At 52.7% G+C, this 21597-nt stretch overlaps 1 protein-coding gene across 2 annotated transcripts in view; it reads right to left on the bottom strand.

The window, feature by feature from the left end:
* The window catches only part of TEAD4 (TEA domain transcription factor 4), an 85268-nt gene that overhangs the window by 15531 nt on the left and 48140 nt on the right, over positions 1 to 21597 (bottom strand). Inside the window, exons 4-10 of one of the 2 annotated variants that reach the window (XM_055357601.2) lie at positions 17328 to 17392; positions 16164 to 16226; positions 10924 to 11052; positions 9886 to 9929; positions 9302 to 9357; positions 7699 to 7838; positions 6452 to 6625 (exon numbers count right to left, since the gene is read on the bottom strand). In XM_055357601.2, the coding sequence (XP_055213576.1) occupies positions 6452 to 6625; positions 7699 to 7838; positions 9302 to 9357; positions 9886 to 9929; positions 10924 to 11052; positions 16164 to 16226; positions 17328 to 17392 (671 nt within the window). The remainder of the gene's footprint in view (positions 1 to 6451; positions 6626 to 7698; positions 7839 to 9301; positions 9358 to 9885; positions 9930 to 10923; positions 11053 to 16163; positions 16227 to 17327; positions 17393 to 21597) is intronic. The other variant, XM_063694565.1, reaches the window with a different exon arrangement.

Below are 21597 nucleotides of genomic sequence, written 5' to 3'. Positions count from 1 at the left end.
TTTGCAGTGAGCCGAGATCACGCCACTGCACTCCAGCCTGGGTGACAGAGTGAGACTTCGTCTCAAAAAAAAAAAAAAAAAAAAAAATTGGCCAGGTGTAGTAGTGCATGCCTCTAGTCCCAGCTACTCAAGAAGTTGAGGCAGGAGGATCACTTGAGCCCAAGTTCAAGGTTGCAGTGAGCAATAATCATGCCAGTGCACTCCAACCTGGAAGACACAGCAAGACCCTGTCTCTGAAGAAAAAAAAAAAAAAAAGAATGTGAAAAGACATTCAACAGAATGGGAAATAATAATTACAAATCATGTAACTGATAAGGAACTTTCATCCAGAACTAAGAACTCATAATTCAATAATAAAAAATAACCCAATTTATTATAAAAATGGGCAATGGGGTTGGGGACAGCGGCTCACACGTGTAATCCCAGCACTTTGGGAGGTTGGGGCAGGCGAATCGCTTGAGCTCAGGAGTTCAAGACCAGCCTGGACAACATGGTAAAACCCTGCCTCTACCAAAAATACAAAAATGAGCTGGGCATGGTGGTGCGTGCCTGTAATTCCAGCTACTCAGAAGGCTGAGGTACGAGAATCAGTTGAACCTGGGAGGCGGAGGTTGCAGTGAGCCAAAATTACGCCACTGTACTCCAGCCTAGGTGACAGAGAAAGACTCTGTCTCAAAAAAAAAAGGGCAATGGACCTAAATTTCTGAATTGGCATTTCTACAGAGAAGATATACAAATGGCCAGTAAGCACATGAAAAGACGCTTACCATCATCAGTCATCAGGGAAATGCAGATAAAAACCACAATGAGATACCACTTCACATTTGCTAGGATGGCTACAATCAGAGAATATCAAGTGTTGGTGAGGATGTGGAGAAAATAGGATCCTCATACCCTCATACCCTGGAGGTGGGAACAGAAAACGGTGCAGCCACTTCGGAAGACTCTTGGGAGTGCCTCAGAAAGTGAAAGAGAGTTGCCATATGACCCAGTAATTCCAGACGTAAGCGTATGGAAATGAAAATGAATGTCCACACAAACACTGGTATGTAATGTTCACAGTAGCACTACTCCTAACAGCCAAGAGGAGGAGACAACCCAAATGCCCATGAACTGATGAATGGATAAACAATGTGGACTCTCCGTACAAGGAAGCATTTGGCCATAAAAAGGAAAGTACGTGCTACAACATGGTTGAACCTTGAAAACACTATGCCAAGTTCAAGAAGCCAGTCACAAAAGACCACATCCTCCACAAACCCTTTTATACAAAATGTCCAGAATAGGCAAAGCTTCAAAGACAGAAGGTAGATTATTGCACAGGGCTGGGGGGTGGGAGTGGGGTGTGACAGCTAAAGGGAACAGGGCTTATTTTCGGGATGATGAAAGTGTTCTAAAATTGATTGTGGTGATGGTTGCACAACTTTGTGAATATACTTAAAAACTCTGAATTGTATACTTTATTTTTTGAGATGGGATCTTGCTCTGTCACCCAGGCTGCAGTGCTGTGGTGTGATCTCAGCTTACTGCAACCTCTGCCTCCCAGGCTCAAGCGATCTTCCCATCTCAGCCACCTGAGTAGCTTGGATTACAGGCACGCACCACCATGCCCGGCTAATTTTGGTATTTTTAGGAGAGATGGGGTTTTGCCATGTTGGCCAAGCTGGTCCCCAACTCATGGACTCAAGCAATCCACCCGCCTCGTCATCCCAAAGTGTAGGGGTTACTGGCACATGCCATCACGCCTGACTAATTTTTGTATTATTTTTGTGGAGACAGGTTTTTGTCATGTGCCCAGGCTGGTCTCAAACTCCTGAGCTCAAGCAATCTGTCTGCTCCGGCCTCCCAAACTGCTGGGATTAAGATGTGAGCCACTGTGTGTGGCCTGTATGTTTTAAGTAGGTGAACTGTAAGGTAAGTTAATTACACTGCAAGAAAGCTGTTAAAAAAATACACACAGGCAGCTAAGAACTAAAGACACCAAACAAAACCCTCCAGCTGGAAAGACAAGGACCAAAACAAACAGAAAAACGGAATTTAAAAGAAACAAAGACAAAGAAAGGAGCAGGAGGCTGGGTGTGGTGGCTCACGCCTGTAAATCGATCACTTGAGGTCAGGAGTTCGAGACCAGCCTGGCCAACAGAGCGAAACCCCTCTCTCTACTAAAAATACAAAAATTAGCCAAGCGTGGTGGCGGGCACCTGTAGTCCCAGCTACTTGGGAGGCTGAGGCAGAAGAATTGCTTGAACAGGGAGGCGGAGGTTGCAGTGAGCCGAGATCACACCACTGCACTCCAACCTGGGCAACACAACAAGACTTAGTCTGGGTGTGGGTGGGGGGAGGGTTAGGAGCAGGAGAAGAAAACTTAAGAAATAACGCTTACTTCATACCTTTAAGAAAAAGAGGAGAAAAACTACATCCATCAAACATCTTGATGCAATCACAAAACAAGAAGGAGCTCTGGAAAATTAAAATGTCAGAGCCGAAATTAAATATTCAACAGAAGGTGTGGCAGAGATGCTGCTGTATTCCACTCATCTAATTCACCCTTAACTGTAGGATGCACACTTTATAAACTACCCAGAAAAAACAAAATGTCATCAACTGAACTAAGATACATCCATAAAAGGACGTATGCAGCTTCTTCTACAGTATTACAGCTCTGATTTTATTCAGAACAGCAACTTACCCAACTAAAAAAGTACCTTTCCCTGGTTCCTTACGGCAAGATGCAGCCACACAACTAATTATGGGGCTTCCCAGCAGGCCCCTTACAGGGAGCTAAACTGGCTTCTTTTGATGGTTGGAAGATGGCTACAGTGGCTGGAACTCCAGCAGTCATGACCCTGAGTACAGAAGTCATACACTGAGGACAGCAGATAGAGAGAAGCCAGGTCCCTCATGATGTCAGGAGCACTGGGCCAGCGCTGGACAGTCTTTACCTCCAGACTTCCTTGATGTGAAAGAAAAACTATTTATGCCACTGTTTCTTTGGGGTTTGTGTGATATGCACTTGGACACAACCTTAACTAATTCAGAAAAGAGTTAGAATACAAAATTAAGGAAATCGCTAAGAAAACAGACCAAGATTGAAAATAAATGGTAAAAATCGTAGAGGATAAGTCCAAGAAAATAAAGAAATGGTAAACATCATAGAGGGTTCCAACATCATAACAGAGATTCCTGGAAAAGAACACAGAAAACAGAGGGAAATAAATTATCAAAGAAATAATATGAGTAAATTTCCTAAAACTGAAAGACTCATCTCACAGTTAAAAGTGCCTACCAAGTACCTGGCTCAAGACAGGGAAGTAAAACACATATCCCAAAGCTCACCAATGTGAAACTGGCCATGAGGGAGAAAGAAGAAATATTACAACTTCCAGAGGAAAAAAAAAAGTTACATAATAAAGGATAGGGAATTAGAATGCTATCAGACTATTTATGTCAGAAGATAATGACAAATGCACTAAAGAATGATCCTCGAAAATCATTTCTAGGCCAGGCACGATAGCTCATACCTGTAATCCCAGCACTTTGGAAGGCCGAGGCAGGAGGATCACTTGAGACCAGGAATTCAAGACCAGCCTGGCCAACACTGAAAAATCCCATCTCTCTTAAAAATACAAAAATTAGCCAGGCCTGGTGGCACACGCCTGTAATCTCAGCTACTTGCAAGGGTGAGGCATGAGAATTGCTTGAACCTGGGAGGTGGAGGTTGCAATAAGCCAAGATTGCGCCACTGCACTCCAGCCTAGGCAACACAGCGAAACTCCATCTCAAAACAAGACCCTGTCTCAAAAAAAAAAAAGTCATCATTTTCTAGGGAAAATGATGTATGATCTAGATTTTTTACCCAGACTACCAATACCAGTCAGTCAAGTATAAGGATATAATAAAAATAATGACATTTCAAAGAAGCAAGGTCATTTATGTACCATGCATCTTTTCTTAGAAGGTACTAGAGGATGTGTTCCCACAAAATGAAGGGGTTATACCAATAAAGAGAGAAATGCAAGAGCTAGGAAATTGTATCAATATAGGGGAGGCTCAGGATGACAACTGTAGGGCAAGCCTAGAGAATAACACGCTCAGGCCGGGCGCAGTGGCTCACACCTGTAATCCCAGCACTGGGAGGCTGAGGCGGGCAGATCACGAGGTCAGGAGATCGAGACCATTCTGGCTAACATGGTGAAACCCATCTCTACTAAAAAAATACAAAAAATTAGCCAGGTGTGGTGGCGGGCACCTGTAGTCCCAGCTACTCGGGAGGCTGAGGCAGGAGAATGGCGTGAACCCGGGAGGTGGAGCTTGCAGTGAGCCGAGATCACGCCACTGCACCTCTAGCCTGGGTGGCAGAGCGAGACTCAAAAAAAAAAAAAAAGTGAACATCTTATGACTTTTACTAAATTAAATAACTTATTGGATATTATTACATTGGGATGATGAGGGGGAAAAGTGATGTAACACAGCTAATTTTTTCTACCATAATGAAATGAAAATATAATGTCTTAATCCTGACATCAAGATACAGCAATATGAGCATATTACTTAGAACTAAAGAGATAAAGCCCAAAATAAACAGCTGAAATTTGCAGTGACTACCTTTGGGGATTGGGATTTGGGTGTGGGCAGGAGTAGGACAAGAATATGATGCTTTTCACTTTTTTTTTTTTTTGAGACAGTCTCGCTCTGTTGCCCAGGCTGGAGTGCAGTGGCGCCATCTCTGCTCACTGCAACCTCCGCCTCCCATGTTCAAGCCATTCTCCTGCCTCAGCCTCTTGAGTAGCTGGGATTACAGGCGTGTGCCACCACGCCTGTCTAATTTTTTTTTTTTTTTTTTTAAGTAGAGATAGGGTTTCACCATGTTGGTCAAGCTGTTCTTGAACTCCTGGCCTCGTGATCTGCCCGCCTCCGCCTCCCAAAGTGCTGGGATTACAGGCATGAGCCACCGCAACTGGCCCTTCATTCTCTTTCATTAAATAAGCCTCCTGGTATTAATTAACATTTTAACCATGAACATGCATTGATTTAAAAAGAAGACCAAGTAAAATAAAATACTACTTATTTTTCATTCCAGAACAGATTAAAACTCAAACTTTAGTATGATCAAGACCTTCCAGAATCTAACTCACTTTCCCAGTTGTCTCCTCTTATTCCCTCTTTACCTATGGCTTCAACTTCACTCCAGAGCCCACTTTCTTCTGCCTTTACTACTCATGCACTCCCAGGCCGCAACAGCCTTTCCCATCTCTGCCAATAGATGTGCCCATCCCTCAGGCCAGGGTCCAACTTCCATTCCGCTGGCAGAGCGCAAATGCTAAGTGTCTTAAAGGTCAGGGGCCCTAGGTCTCAGTTCCAACACTTGCCCCTTCTGGAGACAGCCTGCCCCCAAGTTCAGCTGTGGATGAGAGCCAGGCTGGGAGATGCTCACTGGGAGCCGGCAAGCCATCTGAACGTCTATATAAACTTTGGTGTGAATATGCCTCTTTCTAGGAAAAGTAAAGCTTTCAGATTATGAAAGTGGTCTGGGAGTAAATAAAGGGTAAGAATCTCTGCACAAGGGGCACTGAAAAGAGCGTGAGGAGAGCTGAAGGGGAGTGGGGAAGAGGAATGCGGGCAGAGCCGCCCAAGCCTCAGTCCATGTCCTGAGAATATTCGAGGCCTCAGTCACAGAGCCTGATTTCCTGCCCTTCCTCACCGCTGGCTTCATTAGCACTTACTTGTTGGACTCTCTCCTCGCACCCCTTTTCTGCACATACTGGGCCCCCAGGAAGCTAAGCTCCCAGAGCAGCTACTGTACCTCCCGGCCTCAGACAAGACGTTTCAATGGAGGAGGTTCCACCCACAAAATACCTGCCCGGGGTGAGGTGGGAGGGCAGCAGAGGCCAAGTCTACAGGCTGAGCTATCTGAGAAGCTGGGTGGGTGTTTCTTGTGGGGTGGCCTCGCCCTGGAGCAGAGTCAGCTGGGTGACCCATCCAACAATTCCCTCCCCTTCTCCAAGCTCTGCTCAGCCCAACATGCCTTGGACACGAGCACCGAAGGACCAGCTCCAGGCCCGGAAACCCATGCAGGACTTGTCATTCAAAGACCTGGGTGACAAGGGCGCTCCTAGCCATGTCTTCACTTATCCCCGTAGGGTCCCGTTTGTCTTTTTCTGGAACTATACCTCCTCACCTCCTGAGGGCTCCACTGTTAGCCGGGCTTAGCTGCCATCCCCACCCGTGAGACAAGGCCTCCTTCGACTAGGCCAGCTCTTTGGGATCACCGCCCCGCTCCTCGGCTCGGCTCCGACCATCCCATAGCCATGCTGGGCTTACTCTCCCCTTCTCACTGGTGCCACCTCCCCAAGTTTCTACCATGGCAAGGGCACACTCTGGGCACTCTCGCCCCGTTCTCACTACCACGGACACGCTGGTGGCAGGAAGGAAGGGTTTATCACAGGCTTACCCAGAACTTCACAAGAAAAAAGGCATTGGAGGGTCCCCGTTCGAAGAGATCCTTGAGTCCACCCTTTTTCTCCGGGAATTTGTCATAGATTTGGCGGATGTCCACGGCTTCGAGGTAGGGGTCGCTGTAGCTTGGGCTGGACTGGCCAATGTGCACGAACAGGTGCTTGTTGTACTGTGGAGAGAGTGGGTCTGAGGGAGACGGAGCACAGGCCAGACGGTCAGACAGACAACCTCAGCTCTGCGCGCCCACCACGTGACCTGGTGCAAGCCGCTTGGCCTTTCTGGGCCATAGTTTCCCCATGAGTAAAATGGAGATGGTAAAAGTCTACTCCTTTTGTTTCACAACCTGGACTTCTAAGTAAAGGTCTATTTGGTTCATGGGTTCCTCAGCTAAAAAGAAGTCTGAGCCGGGCGCAGTGGCTCACGCCTGTAATCCCAGCACTTTGGGAGGCCAAAGTGGGTGGATCACTTGAGGTCAGGAGTTCAAGACCAGCCTGGACAACATGGTGAAACCCAGTCTCTACTAAAAATACAAAAATTAGCCAGGTGTGGTGGCGGGCACCTGTAATCCCAGCTACTCCGGAGGCTAAGGCGGGAGAGTCGCTTGAACTCAGGAAGTGGAGGTTGCAGTAAGCTGAGATCATGCCACTGCACTCCCAGCCTGGGTGATAGAGTGAGGCTCTGTCTCAAGAAAAAAAAAAAAAAAAAGAAGAAGTTTGAAGATGTCAGAGTGAGAAGGGCCCTGGCATCCTGTCACCTTGGCCTCCTCCAGGTCCCCCTCTGACCTTTGCAGGTGACGCTGGTCACCCAGGACACTGGACACCGAAGGGGACAGGCTGGTATCCCATAGGATATGGAGCAGACACAGGAGACTCCTCAGCTTCCTGCCCGCTTCTCAGAGCCAGAGAGAGGCTGGGACAGTGTAGGGGTGGGGCTGGGACCAGAGCAACCTTGGACTAAGGGTCAGTTGGGTTAGGAGGGGAGGAGGAACACAGGACAGGGAGGTAGGAGCGTGACGCTGACTGGGCGCTGGGACACGGAAAGGAAGCCAGGGAGGAGGGAAAGAGGGAAGAGGGGTGACGTGAAGGAGGAAAGGAGGAGTGGGGGGAAGGGCAGAAGGGAAGATCGGAAAGGAACAGGGAACTTGAATTAAGCCCCAGCATGGAGTGGGGCAAGACTGCCGGAAGCAGAAACAGAGACAGAGGGGGTGACCAGGGAGACGGCCAGGCAGAGGCCAGGACCTACCGTATCCGGGTCCTGCTGCTGCTCCAGGAAGGCAGAGAACTCCAACATCCAGAGCTTGGAGCTGGCCACGCTGCGGCCCTGCCATGGGGGTGCCGGGGGCGCAGAGGGCGATGGGGCGGGCCCTGCAGGAGACTCAAACCCTGCACAAAGTGAGAGAGGCACATGGAACCTGGTCATGGACACTCGCCCTGCCCGCACCCTCTGCAAGGACCCCAGGCCTCCTCGGACAGACCCGTGCTGCCTGGGGGACCGCCTATCTCCCTAAATGGACCTCCTAGCAGAGGTGGTGGAGGGAGTGCCAGGCTCGGGCCAGGGCATCCTGGAGCTGCCCTGGTGGGGAGGGGCTCGCCTGGTACAACTCGGGCCACTCAGCACTCTGCATGGAACCGCCGAGCAAGACTGGATTCTGGAGGGCAGCTGGGGCCCTGCAGGACAGAGAGGCTTCCAGAACAGGCACTGTTAAGTTCCTGCCCTCAAGCAACTTCTGTTCCAGTCGGGGAAATAACCAGATGAATCCACTATTACAATATGGCATCATCCCGGAGAGACGGGGACGTTTCCTGTTTGCATCACATGTGTCTCCCCCACTCCCAGAACAGGGCCTGGCCCAGAAGAGCCTCTCAATCCAGCGTTGCTAACAGATGAACCTACTCCAGTCTACTGTAGTTTAGATCGTGTCCTGAAGGCACCAGGGGGCCAGGAAGGCCCCATAAACCTGGAAGCAACACCGTGAGACTGAAGCTCTGGTGAGTGACAGGGTGACGAGAGGAGGTGAGACAGGACAGCGAGCCGGTGAAGAGGCTGCTGCAGGAACACAGGCAAAAGCCAGCAGGCCTGGAGTGAAGACACGGTCAGTGTGGACAGAAGACTGGCATGAGACAGAGGGTGGACGGGACCTGACACTGTGACTTTGTTTTGATGTGTGAACGAGAGAAAGCAGCCTTCAGGACCTGGGGGGCAGAAGGCATCAGGGCTGCTCTTGGTGGCAGGGAAAGCCAAGGGGCCGGGCAGGCAGACTCCACACCAGAAAGGGCAGTTTTTAAGAGTGAGGAGCTGGTCTTGTCCTACAGAGTGGGAGGTGGTGAGGGCCCCTCCTGAGAAAGAGGCGAGGACAGAGCAGAGCCTGTCAGTGAGAGGGCGGGGTGGGGGCTCCTGTCAGCACCGCTGGCTGCCTCCACCAGGTCTTCTCCCACAAGGGTCCCTCTTCTCGGGAGGGGCCCCAGGCTGGTGAGCTAGACACCCCTCGGCCCTCCCAGGACCAGGTGTGTGAGGCACACTGCAGTAACAAGGCCGGCCAAGTGGGGCAGCCGCCAGGGCACAGGCACTGCCCTTGGAACTGCACGTGCCCCATAAGCCCTGAGCACCGCTTTGAGGGGACAGGAGCAAGGCAACCCGAGGGGCATGAAGGGGCTTGGCACACGGCTGAGGTGTGCATGCTGGGGGCAAGGAATGGGGTGTGGCCAGGGACTAGGACGTGTGGTCAGAGTGCATGATGGGGCAGCATCTAACAGGGACACGCAGGCGTTCGGCTGCTGGGGGCCTGGGCCCAGAGGCAGGAGCCACATGGCTGCGATGGCAATGGGGCCACGCAGCGCCCACCCACCTGGCAGAGGCAGCGGAGGCTGGACAGCATAGGTTTGCTGAGAGAAAGGCTTCACACTGCGGGAGAGAGAGGAGGGGAGGTGTCAGCCTCGGGCAGGCCACCACCCCGGATCCCTGCACCGGGTCCAGTGGTCTCTGTGTGGTAGGTCCTGGTGGTCTGGATTTCAGTGGTCCTGATGGGCCTTGGCCTCCTACTCCTGCCCCTGCCGACTCCCTTGGGTTTCGTGGCGGGTCCACAGACACAGCGTGTCTGATGAAGAAATCCACCCCTCCCTCTCCTCCTCCCACGCCAGCCAGAGGTCTGCTTCCCAGCCCCCTCCCCTGGGGGACCCCAGCTCTGGCCCTGCCTATACCCTGGACAGACTGGAGTTTTGGCAAATACCACCCTAGGGTGTGGACATCACAGATGAGCCCAGTGATGGCTGACAGTAGGAGAGCCCAATCCCTGAGCTCAGAGCCATCCTGAAAGGCCGACCCCAGCAGCGGCCCCAGCACACCCTGGGGCCCAGGCTTAATGCCATGAGTTTATGGGTTCAAGTTCAGTTCAGGGAGCAACTGGCAACAGAAACCAGAGGCCATACTCACTCATGGGACGTTCCGGCTTGGCCTGGCAAAGCTCCTTGCCAAAACTGAGGAGGCAAAAGGCATGGAATCAGCACAGCCCCAGGTGCACCCGGGGCCCTGTGGCGTGGGGGTGGGGGTGGGACCGGGCAGGGCCTCCACTGGGAGGAGAGGCTGGAGCCCGAGCCCTCGCCTAGCTAGTGAATGCTAACAGGCCACAGAAGCACCCCCAGAGTGAGTTTCAGGGGGCTCTCAGGCCCTGTGGATGAGGGGCTCCATGGGAAAAGCACCCAGCACAGGGCAACCCCCCACAGAGTCACAGTGCAGACCTAAGGCTCAGAAAAGTCCCAGTGCCAAGAACCCACTTAATGCCAAGCTTACCCACAGAACCACTGTGTCCTATCTGTTTAACATGCACATGGACTAGTGCTCTCTGGGATGCACTTTGCAAAATGCTGTGGGCTGGCACTGCCCCTTCCCCACACGCCTAGGGCAGTGCTGCAGGTGCCTTGAAGACTCATTTAGTCCCTGGAGCCAAGAAAGCCCCTGTGAGGAGACAGCTCTGAAAAGGGGCCTTTCTGGATCATTCGGAGAGTGTGGCCAACATGGTCATGGCTGGGAAAGTTAAAATCTGACCAGGGGTTTGTTTTTGGGCACCAGCTCTCCACCTGGCAGGAGGGCAGGAATGAGGCTGCGTGGCACGAGCTGCCCAGGTACATGCTGGTCTCAGGCTTCAGCTCAGCCCCCTTGGCTTCAGCTTCCTCATCTGTAAATTAGGCCAACTTGGCAGAGCTACCAAGTGGTCAGCTCCTGGAAGCTCCCCCTTCCCCCTTGTGAAGTCTGTGGAGTCATTGCCGAGGACCCCAAGAAAGCCGTCCCAATACCAGCCAAGCCGGGACGTGTGTGGCCCTTGGGTCCTTGTTCCCTCCTTCCCTAACTGCCCTGGCCAAGAGGACTCAGGTGAGGGAAATCTGGGCTGGCCAATGCTTCTGGCTCTTCTGAACAGGGAGGAGGGAGGAGGAGAGGGCTGGCCTGGCCTCCGGCTCTCGGCAGCCCACTTACCCCTGAGACTGCTGGGCGGCCGGGGCCCCGGGCGAGGGCCATGCTACTGTGGAAGGCCGTGGCGGAGATGATCTGTGCAGACGACATGGCAGCCATGCTCTGCAGGGCCTTGTCCTTAGCTGCCTGGTCCTGGGGGAGACATTGCAAGGGAGGACCTCAGCAGGGTCACTAGTCAGGCTGAGGCCAGGCAGGTCTGGCCCTCGGGTCAGGGAAGCTGTCTCGCTGCCAGTGGCCAGAGCTGGGGGACCAGGCGTTAAGTCTGTGCCGTGCTATTAACTTGTTTTGCAACTGAGAAAGTCAGCTGGTTTCTCTGGTCAGTTTTCTCATCTGTCAAAGGGGCATGATACTTGCCCTGCTTCTTTCATCAGAGCTTACAGAGACATTATCTGTCATTTTATTAATTACGGGGCCACCTTCTATGCCTTGCTCACCTCTCTACCACGGGTGCCTAGCTCAGCACCTGTCTTGTGAAAACGATGCATGAATATCTGCTGGATCCCTCCTCGAGTGCACAGGAAGCATCATCCCTGGCCACACGGGCTGTCTGGAGGCAAGAGACCATCTCCTGTGGCCCCTCCTGCCTCAGTCCTGCCTTAAGGATCTCCCTGGGCACTGCAGGCACCTGGGACTCACCCATCTTTCACGTGTCAGAATGTAAATACCCACTGTCTGCCCTCCAAAGGCTCCAAGACCTCAGAGGATGGGTTCACCCTGAATAGGCCCGGAACAAATAAGCACACAGGGAAAGCCACTTGGAAGGCACGGGTAACAATAGTAATCGTTTGTTATATTCATATAAGCCAGTGGTTTCCATCCTGAGTGCCCGAATTCCAAAGGTCTTCAAAACCAATGACACAACATTCCCTATTTCAAGAAGCCTCATGGAAATTGTGTCTTTTTCTTTTTTTTTTTCCAGAGACAGGGTCTCACTCTGTCGCACAGGCTAGAGTACTGCACAATCATGGCTCACTACAGCCTCAAACTCCTGGGCTCAAATGATCCGCCCATCTCAGCCTCCTGAGTAGCTGGGACCACGGGCATGCGTTACTGTACCCAGCAGGGATTATCCAAAATAAGACCACACACACACGGGCTGGAACAGCAAGTATTATTCACTGTCTGCAGCTTTATCAGGGCTAAATGCTCGACTGAGTCAACTCAGGGGCTCTGATTAGAAATTTGATACCTGGCCGGAAGCGGTGGTTCATGCCTGTAATCTCAGCTCCTGGAGAGGCTGAGGTTGGTAGATCGCTTGAGCCCAGGAGTTCTAGGCCAGCCTGGGCAACTTGGCGAAACCCTGGCTCTACAAAAAATACAAAAATTAGCCAGGTGTGGTGGTGTGTGCCTGCAGGCCAAGCTACTCAAGGAGCTGAGGTGGGAGGATTGCTTAAACCTGGGAAGCAGGGGCTGCAGTGAGCTGAGATTGCACCACTACACTCCAGCCTGGGCAACGGAGCAAGAATCTGTCTAAATAAATAAATAAATATCTTTATGATTATTATTATTTTTTCAGACAGCATCTCATTAGCCCAGGCTGGCCTCAAATGCCTGGCTTCACGTGATCCTCCCGCCTCGACCTCCCAGTGCTGGGATTATAGGCATGAGCCACCGCCCCCAGCCATGAATTTTTTTTTAATGACAAAGATAAAACCATTATTGAATAACTCATAATAATTAACTTGGTAGACCTGGATCTCCCCTAAGTGATACAAAGGTTGAGAACCTCCCAACTACTTGGGAGGCTGAGGCAGGAGGATGGCCTCAGCCCAGGAGGTCGAGGCTGCAGTGAGCTGTGACAGCACTACTGCACTCCAGCCTGGGTGACAGAGTGGAGTCTCTAAAACACAAACTAAAAACAGAAGTTGAGAAGCAACGGTGAGCCCTGCAGCTCGCCAGCTCTTCTGAGGGATGCCTCCACGCGGTCCACACGCAGCTCCATGAGGTGGGCAGCACCGCGGCCCGGAGGCTCGGGGAGGCTCAGTGCTCCCCCGCCGTCCTGGTGCCGTGCAGGTGTGAAGCCAGAACACAGCAGGCCCTTCCACTCATCCTCTCAAGGTGACCATTTCACCCATGTGGCATGAGGCAGCCCACGGAAGGTTTTCAAGAACACAACCTCACTGAGTCCTGTGAGACTGACAGGACTTGTAGGATCATTAAGATGAAGAAACTGAGGCTCCGAGAATTTGGGTGACTTAGGGTGCTGAGAGTGGTGATGATGACCAGGTGAGCTTGGACCAGACTGGCACACGGGGGGCCATGCAAACCAAGGGGTCGGGGGAGACGCACCATAGAGGGCAGTGGGGAGTGGGGAACTGTTCCGAGTAGTGGGTCATTGTCAATGTGGACAAAGCAGTGAAATAGATGAGGTCTGTCCCTGGCCCCCCTGGCCCCCTCCCCACTGTCCTTTTGGGGCCAAACTTGGGCTTTGCTCTCAGAGGTTGTCTCTGATAACCAAAGAGGGAGCTAACTAGTAAGTCTAAGTGTGTGTCTCCTCCCAGGACACTTGGAATTTTCAGGAGGAAAGTGCCCAGGCCAGCCCCCGACCTCTCCCCGCAGGAGGGCATGAGGGACTTGGCAGGCGCACCCCTGCAAGTCCGCAGACCTCGGCACTTAACAACTCCATCACGAGGCCGGGGCTGCATCTGCTCAGTGCCTGCCTTCCTGGATACTCGATCTAAACAAACGGCTGGGGCTCAGGAAACCACTGCCTGGGCAGGGTGGGGCAGGGGTCAGAGGAAGTGGGAAGGACCTGATGGGGAGTGACAGCTGTAGCCGGGCAATGGAGCCAGGGAGCCACTAACCAGGGCCGGGAGGGGAACTTGGATGTCACCTTGCTCGCCTGTCACTTTACAGATGAGGAAACTGGAGCTCCAGGAGGTCCCAGTGACTCTGCCCAAGCACTCATGGCCACGGGGCAGAGCCAGGCCTAGGACCCAGCCTCTCACTCAGGGATTTCTACTGGATCACTGTCCAACCCAGAGCTTAATCACTTTGGGTTCTAGATCCTTTGAGAATATGACAACATCCTCACGGCAGTCTCTCCAAGGAAACTCACATATATATGAAAATTTGCATATTTTAAGGAGTTTATGGCTCCCCTTGGTGTTTGTCCAGCCATCCACTGAAGGCTGTCCTTGGGCCCCAGGTCAGAACCTGTGGACACGGACAAGTACAATTCCCTGAAGCAAATGTGGGCCACACAGCCAGCCCCCAAGGGATTGCCCTAAACCCAGTAGTGGGAAGTCTGTTCACCATGGTCATTTGCAGGGTCCTGGTGAGTCAGAGGCAGACGAAAGAGGGGAAACAGGGAGCAGGGCTGGGCTCCATGGCTGTGGGAGCTGAGACTGAGAGGCAGGGAGCAACAGCTGAGGGCTGGTCAGCTGTCCCAGGGAAAAAGGAGCGAGGTGCCAGGCCACAGCTGTGGGGCTCGGGGAACAGCTGGGCTGATGGCAGGAGGAATGGAACTGAGTGGGCAGTGGGGTGTGGCTTCCTAGGAGGCAGAAAGGTCTGTGGTTCCCACCCACTCGTTCTGAGATTCCAGTGTCAGGATCATGAACTGCCAGGGCCAGATGGGACTTTCAAGGTCATCTAATTCAGTGGCTTTTCTTTAATATAAAAAATATTTTTAGAGATGGGGTCTCACAATGTTGCCCAGGCTGAAGTGGTCAGTCACAGGTGCAATCACAGCTCACTGCAGCCTCCAACTCCTGGCCTCAACCTCCAAGTAGCTGGGATTACAGGCATGCATGCCCAGCTAGCCCAGTGGCCTTTTTTGAGATGGAGTCTCACTCTGTTGCCCAGGCTGGAGTGCAGTGGCACTATCTTGGCCCACTGCGACCTCCACTTCCCAGGTTCAAGCAATTCTCCTGCCTCAGCCTCCTGAGTAGCTGTGATTACAGGTGTGCACCACCACAACTGGCTAATTTTTATATTTTTAGTAGAGACAGGGTTTCACCATGTTGGCCAGGCTGGTCTCGAACTCCTGACCTCAAGTGATCTGCCCACCTCGGCCTCCCAAAGTGCTTACAGGCATGAGCCACTGCGCCTGGCCTCCCAGTAGCTTTTAAACTGGGTTCTGAGGTCCCTAGAGTTCAGGTTCCAAGGGGTGGGAAAGGATTCGCGGGAGGAGAGGAGCTTTGACCAGAACGGCTCCTCTGGTAACACATCAGGGTGACATTTTGTTGGGGGAAGAAAAGAAAAGGGGCTACATTGCTTTAAAAAAAAAAAAAATGTTTGCAGGCGAGGCCCAGTGGCTCATGCCTATTATTTCAGCACTTTGAGAGGCCAAGGCAGGAAGATCTCTTGAGCCCAGGGGTTTATGACCCACTCAGGCAAAATAGGGAGACCTCGTCTCTATAAAAAAATAGAAAAAAATGGCCGTGCAGTGGCACTTGCCTGTGGTCCCAGATACTCAGGAGGCTGAGGTGGGAGTGTGATTGGAGCTTATGAGGTCGAGGCTGCAGTGAGCTATGAGTGCGTCACTGCACTCAGCGTGGGTGACAGAGACAGATCCTGTCTCTAAAAATAAATAAATAAAAATGTTTATAAATGGTCTAGACTTAATGCCTCAAATGTCAGATCTTCCCACCAACTGGCTGTGCAGCCTCTGTCGTCATCACCTCCCTGATGGAGAGCTCACTCCCTCCCAGTGTTCACCCAAAGGCCCCTGGTTCCAGGGTCCCAGAGGCCTGACTCCTGTGGGGAGCAGGGCTACCCCGAGGGGAATGCCAGCAACATCAGGCCCCCCAGAGCCATCACCTATCAGCAGAGGCCCTGCAAGACGGGGCTGACCCAGGGAAGGGAAGGAACCCCCAGTCCCACAGGGCAGGAAGCAGGAAGGAATTCGCCAGCTCCCACAGTACCATAAACGCCACCCCCACCCCCATGCCCCTGCCACTCCGCATGCTCTGGTCGAGGGCACTGAGGGGCCCTCAAGAAATGAGGGCTGGCAGGTGATCCGGCTGCTCTGAGCCGTGTGAGCCCCTCTAAGCAGGAGCCAGCAAGGGGGGATCCCAGCAGGAACCTGGCCTGTAGCTCCCAGGGTGTGGGGAGCCAGGCATCCACACACTTGGCCCTTTTGTGCGGATGGGAGAGAGGTTGCAGGCCCAACCTGGCTCTCCTCAACAGAGAGAAAAGCACACTGACTTGCACACCAGCAGTGATGCCCTGACCCCAAAGGGAAGATATGCTGCTGGCCACCACTCCTGGCCACTCCAGCACCCCCACTGCAGTTTCCTTACCTTTAGCTTGGCCTGGATCTCGCGAGCTTTGCGACGAGCCAGCACCTGGATGTGGCTGGAGACCTGTGGCAGGGAGAGAGGACTCCTGTCTCTACCTCCCAACAACCTGTGTTCCCCAGCCTGGCTTCGTGACTCTCGCCCTCCACAGCCCTCAACCCACATCTGTGGACCAAATGAATGAATGAATGAAAGGGTCAACTGGTGGGCCCTCAGTCCTGCCTTGCCCAGCTAATCCAGAAGCCGGCAATATTTCAAAAGTGCAGTGCCGGCAGGGAGCAGTGGCTCACACCTGTAATCCCAACACTTTGGAAGGCCAAGGCAGGTGGATCACTTGAGGTCAGGAGTTCGAGACCAGCCTGGCCAACACAGTGAAACTCCATTTCTACTAAAAATACAAAAATTAGCTGGGTGTGGTGGCACATGCCTGTAATTACAGCTACTCGGAAGGCTGAGGTAGGAGAATTGCTTGAACCTGGGAAGCGGAGATTGCAGTGAGTTGAGATTGCACCACTGCACTCCAGCCTGGGCAACAGGGCAGGACTCTGTCTCAACAACAACAAAAAAGAAAAGTAGTGCCAATGTTTTACTGTCTGTCCTAGTGTCCTGGAGAAGGATGAGATGGGGGCTGATGACTCTCCAGAGAGGCGAGGGGTTTCCTCCTAAGTGATGGCAGCAGGGACCCCAAGAAAACTGGACCACCCGGCCGGGGGTGGTGGCTCACGCCTATAATCCTACCACTTTGGGAGGCCAAGGCGGGTGGATTACATGAGGTCAGGAATTCGAGACCAGCCTGGCCAATGTGGTGAAACCCCTTCTCTATTAAAAATACAAAAAATTAGCCGGGCATTGTGGCAGGTGACTATAACCCCAGCTACTCGGTAGGCTGAGGCAGGAGAATCGCTTGAACCCAGGAGGCGGAGGTTGCGGTGAGCCGAGATCACGTCATTGCACTCCAGTCTGGGCAACAGGAGTGAAACCCCGTCTCAGAAAAAAAAAAGAAAAAGAAAACTGGACCACCCGTGACACGCCCAACAGGGATAACTCATCCAGAGCTGCCGCCCCTCAGAAGCCTGCGTCTGGTCCTGGGAGGGCCTGGCCCACCTTGGGAGCAGGCTGGTGCTGGGGTACCACCCCCGAGACCCCTTCCTGTCTCTTGAGGCCCACCTGCTTCCTGGTGCGGGTCTTCCCTGTCCGGAGCTTGATGTAGCGGGCAATCAGCTCGTTCCGACCTGCGAAGACACCAGCAGCCTCTCAGCGGAGAGAAGGACAAAAGGCCGGAAGCAGCGAGGGGGTGCGGGGTACCTTGTGCGGAGGAGCCCTGCCCTCACTCTCTGCGCATCCTAAGCAGATCTGTGGGGTGAGGATTCTGCGGGTTCCCTCTCTGGATCACAGGGATCTCCCAACAGCAAGAGGAAGACAAGGCCTCACTGTGGGGACTGAAACCCAAGAACAAGGTTAACAGGGTCCGTGGCTACCAACACGCACAGCCTGAGGAACTTCCAGAGCCTCCCTTGACTCCCGGCACTGTTCCTCCTCTCCCCGGCACTGGCCGCCTCCTCTCCTCTCCCCACACTTTCTCCTGGGCCTTCTTCACACTTGGGAGGCTCCAGGGAGGTGCCCGGCCCTCGGCCTTGCCCTGTGTGACTGCCACCGTGCCCTCCGCCTCTGTAAACGAGTAGGAGCGTCCAGACTTCTTGTCCTGTCTGCAGGCAGTAGCGGGCTTGGGGGGTGCAACTGCTGGAGACACTTAGTGTCCCCAGAGAGGAGGCCTGAGCCCGTCCGCTCATAAAGAAAAGCCAGTCAGTGCACATGTGCAGCCCATGGCTGACTCAGACCCCTCAATAAGGAAGGCTGAGCACTCCCCATGGGCCCAGCCCCCGAGGGACTGCTGCTGTGCCTGAAGCATCCTGGAAAACCCCAAAGAGCGCCCATGGCTTCCAGTATTGAAAAAGATGATGGAAAGGGGTTCCTTATTTCAAAGTGTCACCTAGTTCAGGAGCGGCTTGTGCCCACACAATGGAATCCATGGGTGCTATGGACAGGGACGTGTTCAGAGGACCGGGGGCCAGTTCGGGCTGGGTGGTCAGGCAAGTCCTTGGGTGGCCCTTCACCCCGGGCTAGTGTTAGACCATGGAGAAGCATCGGATGAGGAGAGGCAGAGCAAGAGGGTTTGAGTGGGGGGATCAGAGGGAGCAGGTGCCAGCCCGCCCTGTGCTGCGGAACCGGGAGGGCTTGCGGCTGTCCGTGGGAGGCAGCTGCTGATGCCCGGGGAGGTGAGGGGAGTGGGCTGCCTGCCACCTGGGTTGTAACCAGAGTGCACGGCCAAGGAAAAGCTGACCCCCCAGCTGACCTTTCCCCAATGCCAAGGCGGAATTAAGAGGCTACTCTCCAGAGGTACGGTCTGCCAGAAAAGGTGTGCTGGCCTGGAACCACTGCCTCGTCTGTGTCAGAGGAAGGAGTGGGGGGAGAATCGGAGTCTGGGGACACTGTCTGTGGTCTGATCTGCACCTGAAACCCTGAGTCCACAAGATGTCTCCTCTCAAAGCTTTCTAGGGAAAGGCTTTGGCGGTCCAGTGAACGGTCGACAGTTCTACCCCAGGTCTAACTAAAGCCACCCATGCAGCATCTCGGGTCTAAGTCATCACCGGTGGGTGAATGAAGTAGGGCCACAGACCTGGGAGCTGGTGAGCCAGGCTAGAGCCTGGCAGCTCCACCAATGAGCTTTGGGAGCACGGTAAGTCTCTTCCCTTTAAGGACTTTCACTCAGCCTTCTCTTCTTTTTTATTTTTTTATTTTATTTTATTGTTTTTAGACGAAGTCTCGCTCTTGTCCCCCAGGCTGGCGTGCAATGGCACGATCTCGGCTCACTGCAACCTCCGCCTCCCGGGTTCAAGCGATTCTCCTGCCTCAGCCTCCCAAGTAGCTGGGATTACAGGTGCGTACCACCATGCCCAGCTAATTTTTTGTATTTTAAGTAGAGGCAGAGTTTCACCATGTTGGCCAGGCTGGTCTCGAACTCCTGACCTCAAGTGATCCACCCGCATCAGCCTCCCAAAGTGCTGGGATTACAGGCGTGAGCCACTGCACCCAGCCCAGCCTTCTCTTCTTAAATCTAGTTCCTTTAAGGTTTTTCCCGCAGATTTTTCCAAATTTCTACAGATGTAGGAAACAGACCTCAACACTGGCTCAGTGAGAACACTCTGTGGCTCAGTATCCTTTTCGGTAAAACGAACATGCTCTAGGCCCAAGTAAGTAACCCAGCTCAGAGACTAGTCTACAGGCAAGGAAAAGCATGAGGGAGGAAGAGAGGTTCCCAAGAGCTGGGAAGTGGGTGATGGTGTAGCAGGAGGGATGGGGATGGCAGACCATCTGGGATACAGTTCTTGGTTGCTCCTCTGGCCCGTCCCTTGCACACAGGTTATCGTGTGCTCATCAGTTATCCGTGTCTGTCTTTCCTTGTTAGACTCTCAGCAGCTCAGAGGAAGAGACTATGCCTCCATTCAAGTCTGCATCTGCAGTACCTGGCACCTACTCACTGAATGAATGAATGAGTCTGGTGTGGCTCTAACTCCAAAACATATCCAGAATTCATACAGCCACTGTGCACCACCGCACCCTCCAGGGTCCAAGCTCCCGTCATCTCTGACTTGGATTAGGATCATCACCTTCCACCTGTATTCCCTGCTCCCAGTCTATGCTCAACACAGCAGCTGCAGCGACCCTATCGAAATTCAAAAGCCCTCCAATGGCTTCCATCTGCCCCAGATTAACAGTGTCCAAGTCCTTACAACGGCCTGGAAACCCCTGCAGGATCTGCCCACCCCAGTTCAGTCACCTCTCTGATCTAGTCTACCCGATCCATCCTAAACTTCTTGCTGTCCTGAAACACACCAAGCCCACACCTGCCCCACTAAGGTCCTTGTGCTTCCTGTTTCTCCTCCAGGGAACACTCTGCCCCAGAGTCCCACACCACCTGCACCCCTTGGGTGCCACTGTCTCTTCCCTGACCACCCCACTGAGGGCTGAAATCATACTCCTACCTGCCCACCCTGGCACCCACTGCCTTTACTTTTCTCCACAGCACCTTCTAGCACAATACATAATCTAACTTATTTGAGTACTGTCTGTGCCCTCACCCCCGTCAGAACCACAGTCCATGCGAATAGGGATTTTTGGTCTATTTATTCACTTATTTATACCCACCACCTAGAAAACTGCCTGCACATTGTAGGCGCTCAATAAATACTTGCTGCCTGAATGATGAGGGAATGAATGCTAAGATGCTGGTCAGATGTCCCGTAACTGTTTTAGCCTTCTAAGACAAAGGAGTAAGTTAAATACATGCAAATAACCTTTTACTTCTGATTAGTCCGACATAACTTTTAAGGCGCTGTCCTATCCTGGTCTCATTGAACTTTTCTGTACATGAGCAAACCCATGTGAGGCCTAAGACATTTAGCAATTGGGAGGCTCCCTTTGGGAAAAAGAATTTTAAAAATACAAAATTAGGTTAAAAACTTGGGGGCAATGGACATATTCATTATCTTGATGGTGGTGATGGCTTCACAGGTGCATACATCTGTCAAAATGTATCAACTTGTCCACTTTAAGCATGTACAGTTTGTTGTAATGTCAGTTATACTTCGATGAAGCAAAAATTAAGTTTAGGGACTTGGAAGGGGCCCATGTAAGCGCTGGGTCCTAACGCGTAAACCTCATTAACTTCACAGTAAATCCACCTCCTCCCTGCAATGGGCAGGTAATTATACCTATTTGCCAGAGAACTGCACCAGATCACCCACAGCAGATCTAGGACTAACTGCCCAGGTGTGACTCTTGGCTCAGGTGCTTGAATATGGCCCGAGGCCTGGCCCAGCGAGGATGCTTAGTTAATGGAACCTCCTCTCATCAGGCAGGACTGCCCCGTAACAGTGCTGCTTCCTCTGCAGCCTGTGGTGAGAAGCAGTAGGGAGGCCTTGGCCCCCATCAGCTGAGACCCTAACCCCAAACATCACAGAGGACTCAGCCTCTGCAAGGAGCCCCTGCCCACCACCCCACAACTACCCTCACCCTCTGCCACAAGGTTCCAGGGCTCTGCTGCTAGAAAGGCCGTCTCAGTCCCGGGCGAGAGGCTAGTAATGGGGCGGGACAGGAGCCACACCAAGGGGTCTAAGGCAAGCTCAGCCATCTTCTTTTTTGTTTTGTTTTGTTTTGTTTTGAGAGGGAGTCTCGCTGTCGCCCAGGCTGGAGTGCAGCTGGTGTGATCTCGGCTCACCGCAACCTCCACCTCCTGGGTTCCAGTGATTCTCCCACCTCACCCTCCCAAGTAGCTGGGATTACAGGCGCACACCACCACACCTGGCTAATTTTTGTTATTTTTAGTAGAGACAGGTTTTACCATGTTGGCCAGGCTGGTCTCGGACCCCTGACCTCA

Source organism: Gorilla gorilla, chromosome 10 (assembly GCF_029281585.2).
Source record: "Gorilla gorilla gorilla isolate KB3781 chromosome 10, NHGRI_mGorGor1-v2.1_pri, whole genome shotgun sequence".
Taxonomy (NCBI): domain Eukaryota; kingdom Metazoa; phylum Chordata; class Mammalia; order Primates; family Hominidae; genus Gorilla; species Gorilla gorilla.
This window is presented reverse-complemented; position numbering and strand designations above follow the sequence as displayed.